The sequence below is a fragment of the Camelina sativa genome, chromosome 19 (genome assembly GCF_000633955.1).
Source record: "Camelina sativa cultivar DH55 chromosome 19, Cs, whole genome shotgun sequence".
In the NCBI taxonomy this organism is placed as follows: domain Eukaryota; kingdom Viridiplantae; phylum Streptophyta; class Magnoliopsida; order Brassicales; family Brassicaceae; genus Camelina; species Camelina sativa.
In genome coordinates, this window is record NC_025703.1 from 6,028,365 (window position 1) to 6,034,535 (window position 6,171).

General features: G+C 40.1%; 2 protein-coding genes across 2 annotated transcripts in view; both read right to left on the bottom strand.

The window, feature by feature from the left end:
- On the bottom strand, positions 27-3,226 carry LOC104765096 (ABC transporter G family member 26-like). The gene is made up of 9 exons (XM_010488767.2): positions 2,878-3,226; positions 2,510-2,799; positions 2,280-2,435; positions 1,962-2,145; positions 1,584-1,865; positions 1,231-1,515; positions 866-1,150; positions 680-787; positions 27-560 (listed from the first exon to the last, which is right to left on the bottom strand). The coding sequence occupies exons 1-9, from the start codon at positions 3,073-3,075 to the stop codon at positions 291-293; spliced, it is 2,058 nt and encodes a 685-aa protein (XP_010487069.1). The 5' UTR covers positions 3,076-3,226; the 3' UTR covers positions 27-290.
- The window catches only part of LOC104765097 (GBF-interacting protein 1), a 3,495-nt gene continuing 736 nt past the window's right edge, over positions 3,413-6,171 (bottom strand). Inside the window, exons 2-9 of the mRNA XM_010488769.1 lie at positions 6,010-6,053; positions 5,761-5,827; positions 5,548-5,674; positions 5,181-5,470; positions 4,812-5,046; positions 4,526-4,670; positions 4,009-4,419; positions 3,413-3,919 (exon numbers count right to left, since the gene is read on the bottom strand). Of these exons, the coding sequence (XP_010487071.1) occupies positions 3,698-3,919; positions 4,009-4,419; positions 4,526-4,670; positions 4,812-5,046; positions 5,181-5,470; positions 5,548-5,674; positions 5,761-5,827; positions 6,010-6,053 (1,541 nt within the window). The 3' untranslated portion in view covers positions 3,413-3,697. The remainder of the gene's footprint in view (positions 3,920-4,008; positions 4,420-4,525; positions 4,671-4,811; positions 5,047-5,180; positions 5,471-5,547; positions 5,675-5,760; positions 5,828-6,009; positions 6,054-6,171) is intronic.

Below are 6,171 nucleotides of genomic sequence, written 5' to 3' on the forward strand. Positions count from 1 at the left end.
GCAAGGGGAAGAGAGGCATATAAATGTGATCAAAAAGGCTTTGATGTCTTATGACAAGCTTCAAATAAGAATTGATGAAGGTTTAGCCACTCTTTTCTCTCCTGAATATTGATTATCATGTTAACACTGAACGTGAGAATGACAGTATAATCTAATTTAAGACCGTTTCAGATAATTTCGGCCCCCGCTGTTTCTAGTTTAGTCATCTTTCATCACTCAAACCACGAGACTTCAAAATTGGAAATAGCTGTATGAACTTCTTTTGTCATTTTCTGGTTTACATCTTGTTATCAAAGATGGCAAATGCTTATTTTCTTGCGAAGGCAGAAGTATGCACAGAGACGGTAGCCGAATGCCATGGCTAGCAGAACCCACAGTTCTTGTAAGCCGCCATTCAAGTTGACTGTGTCAAAGGATGATGAGCTTTGCAGTGTCCTGCAGCCGCCTTTGCTCCCACATTCGAAAAGTTGATCCGCTGAGTATTGAACTTTCAGAAGCAGCCTGAAGCCGTAGTGCATGAATGACAAGTACTTCAACCACTGCATGAATTTGGGTATGTGCTGCATTTCGAGTTCAAAAGTGCATCACTTTCTGTTTGAGCGTAAACAGTTATTAACCAGCTTGTTATTATGGTTCACTAAAAAGAATAATCCATATTCCAAGTTATTAGTTTTGGTACCTGAACATAGTAACCTCCTGTTAGAAGAAATAGCATTAGTACCAAAGAGGCGATCATACCAGCTCTCTTAATGCTCAGTACTGAAGCTCCCAAGAACTCTCCTGCACCCTACAGTTACATTGGAGAAAAAAAAACATGTTTTAAGTTCGAAAAAAGAGACAAGTTCTCGATCTTTTCTCTGCTTACTTGGCTAGTTATGGCTATCAGTAGTATTGTTAACACGGTGAAAATGAAGCAGGGGATTGTCCTATTGAACCCAGCCATGAAGTAGACGATGATCATGAAGAATGTTGGGTATAAAACGTGTGCCACCATATCACATAGTGTACTGCATACGTAATACACACTAAGTCTGTACATGTCTGCTTTTCTTTCTTTCACCAGGTAGATCTTCTCGAAGGGGAACACATATACTGCTCCAAATAGGGATGAAGATGTCCAGAAGATGCAAATATAGAACATCAAACCAACCTGCAGTACAAGCTTACCACATAGTTAGTAGGCTTATAACTATGGTATAATCACAAAAATTATGTAGTTTCATTCATTACTTGGTCTCTAAGGTGCGCCTCTGTGTCTGTCTTTGATTTCCACCAGAGAAGACCCAACACAACGGCCACGCCAAGTGATTGAACTAGCCTTAGCTTATCAAAGTAATCTCTACGCCGCTCTCTGAATGTTCTTCTGGAAATAATCAAGAACTGATCCCACCATGAAAGCGTCCAGTCCTTCTTCACTTGGATTGCTACTTGAAGATGCTCTGGGGCCTTTTTATTTCTATGGTTTTCTTCCTTCTCTTTTGGCTCCAAGTCTGTCTTGTACCTTTGTTGCAAGTACTGCAAAATCACAACATTAGGATTGAGTCCCATGATAACTCTTAATACATTCGTAATGTGATCCTTACTTTCACTAGTACTTCCTCGGAATCAGGCTGTGCGGTTTTGGCAGCCAATAGCTCTTCCGGTAAACTAATGTCTGACACTTGTCCCGTTGCCAAGTCTAGCAAGAACTCTGCTGGGTTCATTGCAATTTCAGGTAAGATTCTCAGAGATGCGAAATACTCCATAGATTCTCTGGCTTTGCCGTAGAAGGCAGGGTGGCCTTCTGATATCAGTAAGAGCTTGTCGAACATGTGAAACATTCTGCTTGATGGTTGGTGAATTGTCGTGATGACGGTCCTTCCTGCCTGCAAAAGACATATTGGTTCTTATTCTCCCGTATCTTTCAAAAACATAAGTACCTTAGTAGTAATCTATTTGCATTGTAAAAGAAAGGCTGATACCTTAGCTACTCCTTGCAGAATATGAAGAAGTTTTGTGGCAGAAGTGGAGTCAAGTCCAGAAGTTGGCTCGTCTAGAAGCAACAGAGAAGGATCTACCAAAATCTCGTATGCTACACTCGCTCTTTTTCTTTCTCCACCTGATATTCCTTTGACAAAACCCCCTCCAACTCTTGTGCGACGGCATCTTTCATGTTTTTTTTGTTTCAATAAAAATTTAGTTTAGTGTTTACAAGAAATGTGTCTGGACATCATCAAGCACAAAGTATACGAGTTCTCACTCACTAGAAGTTGGATTATTCTAGCTAATTCCAAGTGTACCTTTCAAGGCCGAGTTCTTTAATGATCATCTCTATTTTGGCGTATTTCTGATCCTTGCTCATGCTACTTGGAAGTCTTAAAAACGCAGCGAATGCTAAGGTTTCTTCCACAGTAAGTTGTGGAAACAGAACATCATCTTGTGTCACGAAACCAATTCTGGAGAATAATAAAAGATTAGTGCATAATAATATTTAGGTAGGAGAAGTATCCAACTCAGGGTTCTATCTAACCTCCTCTTAACAGATGGACTGTAAGGAATGTCATTATAGGTAAGCTTCCCCTTAACATAATCTGTCAATCTTCCTCCCATTATCTTCAAGAGAGTTGTCTTGCCACTACCCGAAGGACCCATTAGCGCAAGGATCTCACCAGGACCCGTGCTTCCTGTTATGCCTTTTAGAATGTGCTTGTACCCATCTGGATCCGGATTCGTATGTGTTACCACCTTTGACACCATTGTTTTCACCAGGTTTGTTGAGCTTGCCTTGCTGTTTCTCACCCTATACTCAACATCTTCAAACTGCAGGTTAAGAAAAGAGGTGAAACCAATGAGCTTTGTCTCAAAGAAAGAAATCGAAACCGAGAGAGAAAGAGAAACCTTGAGAAAGATGGGAAGAGGGGCGTCTTCAAGAGGATAAGAGGAAACGAAATCTTCATCAATGTCAATCTCAGATGAGTATTGGTTTCTGAGGTAAGCTTGGGGCATGAACTCCATGTTGTGAACTATGCCATTGGTTCCTGTAATCTGCATTACATGATTCTCTTCAACTTCTTCTGTTGTTCTTCTGATCTCCATGGTTTTCTTCTTCTTGTAACACAAGAAAATTGATCTGAATGTAGGGTTGTGTTATATAACGGAAGAAGTGTGTTGATCAACTGTGTCAAACCTGAAACTTTCTTGCTTTTTGTGTTCTCTTTTTCTCTCTGTTTATCAGGGTGTTAGTTTGGTAGACCACATTCTTTCAATGTCTTTGTATGAATGAATTTGAGTTCCTTTAATTATGCATGTGTTGACTTGCACAAGGAGAAAATGAAATCAAATCAATATCACATTACTCATTACTGATGAGGTAGGTTAAAATAATTTACATTTATCTAATTGGTTTACTTATTGAAGATCACATTGGGCCACGTATGAAATGCTCCACTTAATCATATAAACTGATCACTTGTCTGTATTGTGAAATTCAAAAGAATTACAGATAAACGAGTTCCTTTAGACTTTGTTTGTGGTTCTCACAAAAACAAGAAAACTAACGGCACCAATTCTCTTGACCCCTCCTCTTCAAATTGCCCACACACTAATTTCTTCTTGGGGGATGATGTATCCTAAGTATTTACACAAAATCACTCAAAAATCCAGACTTGAACATCTCTTACCAATCTGAATATGCATCTTTCTAGTAATTCTCCTTGACCTAGTAGTTGTTCCCCGGATTTGTTAGTGCAGCTTGAGGTTGCTGATTCGTAATATGTGAGGGTCCTATGGGTTCAGTCCTCGCAGATATAGTAAGAGGCGCCATAATAGGCTGTGATTGTTGGTATATTCCCGTAAACCCAGCTTGCATGGTCGGGAAAGCTAATGGTTGACCTTGAAAGGGTAAGTTGTACATGGGACTGGCCTGCAGATTGGCTAGACTCTACTCAGCCAATATATACAATAAGCCCTGTTAGAAGAAGTATAGCATAATATGCAATGACAGAAGGGAGGAGGCAGAGACAAACTAACCAGTGGTCCATTTGAGTTAATGTTTTCCTTCTTTTCTTCTTTGTTGGTAGAGGTTACAGTGGCTGCTGATGGGAAGTGGTTGAAGGCGTACAAATCATATGGGGATGGAATTGTGGTAGGTGGGGAGTTTCCAATGTCGCTTCCTGACTTGATGTGAGTGAGAGGGAGTTTAACCCCTGAAGGTGGTGAAGCATCATCTCCAGGCGGCGGTAAGTAAGACTGTTGTTGGTACCCGTTTGGGCTCACGAACTGGTGAATGTATGGATGCGGCATATAAAAGGGTGGAAGATAGGGACCGTAAGGGAACAAATTTAGAGGGAATTGTTGCCTAAAAAGGTGCATTGCCTGTTGATAGGCTGCTATGGAGTACTGATCAGGATAGGAGATAGGTTGAGCATCACAATTTGGGGCCTGCAATTACCAACAAAATATAAAAGACAGTGATTAAGCTTGTATTTAAATATTCAGGCAAAAAGCAAAAAAAGACACTGTATGGGGATTCTTGAACATAACCAACCTGATGAGTGTCTGTGAGTGGTTTATCTCCTTCCGAACCTTCTACAGGGTGACGGGTTTGATCTGACTGCAATGATAGCTCAGTCTCAGATGCTGAATTTAAAATCTCATGATCCTCATCTTGAGGAATAGTTGATATATCTTTCCTGCAAACCAAATCATGGTATTGAAACACCCCATTTCATTGTCATATCAGAAACTCACTCATCTGAGACAGTTAAAGCAACTCAGGAGAATACAGCAAGCAAAACCGTAAGATTAACTTGAAAGTTATAATCAGTACCAACCTAGTTGCTGTCCCATGAGAAGACTCGATATTGGAGTCATCACACCCAATAGTACAATTGTCAGAAGATGCCTCTTTCACAAAATTGGAATCGAAACTCCCAAATGTTAGACCATTTTCAAGCATTTTGGCAACCTGAAGGTGGACAGGAAATGTTACATGCGACCGCTCACCAACACCGGACTCGAGAACCGATTGACTCTTGCCTTTATTGGCTGCAGCTTCACCTTTACCGACTGTTCCAAAAAAACCATAGGTCAAATCAAATAAGAGGTAGTAACTAAACTCAGGAAACAATCTGCATCATTCACAACTTATCTAGAAGAATACAGAATGAACATAGTGCTACATAGATAAAGAGCAACTATACCTTGCTCTGACTGGCTGCAATTAGAAGTGACAATCATAGATGATTGCTGTGAGATCTGAGAAGTTCCATCTAGAGTATATTGAGTGTCGTTTTTTACAACAGAATCGGATACAGCCACTGGTACAGTACTTGCTTTAGACTTATCCGGCTCAACAACATCCTCAGAAGAAGAAGAAGTAGACTTGGAGAGAGGCTGTTCCTCTGTGACTCCCTTGTTCACAGGGGAGATGGAAGCCTCTTGAATCTTATGGTTACTGATTCCACTTGGAGAAATTATAGGGTTAGGGGACCTGCAAAGAATACAATGCTTTAGGAAAGCCAAGTACAGAAAGGATATTAAAGACATAGACAGGATAAGTATGAATACTTCATAGAAGAAGATTTTGTGTCGGTTGTTGCATTGTTGGGAGCAGACAAAACAGTTCCAGAACCTCCTTTTATGTGATTAGCTCCACTCTGCTTTTTAAAAGCTGCACTTCTTCCATTGCTGGAATCTGCAAATCAACAACAAAGAGCTTAAACCAAAGGAAGGAAATATAGTACAGAAGTTTAGAAGTAAGAGAGCATAAACTACAATGACCTGTATAACTTGAAGCAAAGTTTCTCCGTCCAGTCCTGCTCCTTGCTTGTGTATTTAGTACTAAATTCTGCAACAGGGATACACATAGGAATAAGAGAATAAGATAATGTAATCTACTAGTGGAAGTGATACACAGAAATTCTATAGAGTTTTTAGGTGAATTCACAAATCATGCTTAACAAAACAGAAGAACTCAGGTCAACACTTGAACTAAAGAGAACAGGTTCAAAACAAAGAGGAAACATCTACCTCTTTCTTTCTCTCCCGTTTGCTTCTCACCTCATGAAATGTATCTGAAAAGATGATAAAAAAAAAACAAGAGTTACATGCCTGTTCGTGCCACAAAAACCAACAGTACGTCATTACGTTGATATTTGAAACAGTAGAGAAAATCCCAAACCCCCCCCCCCC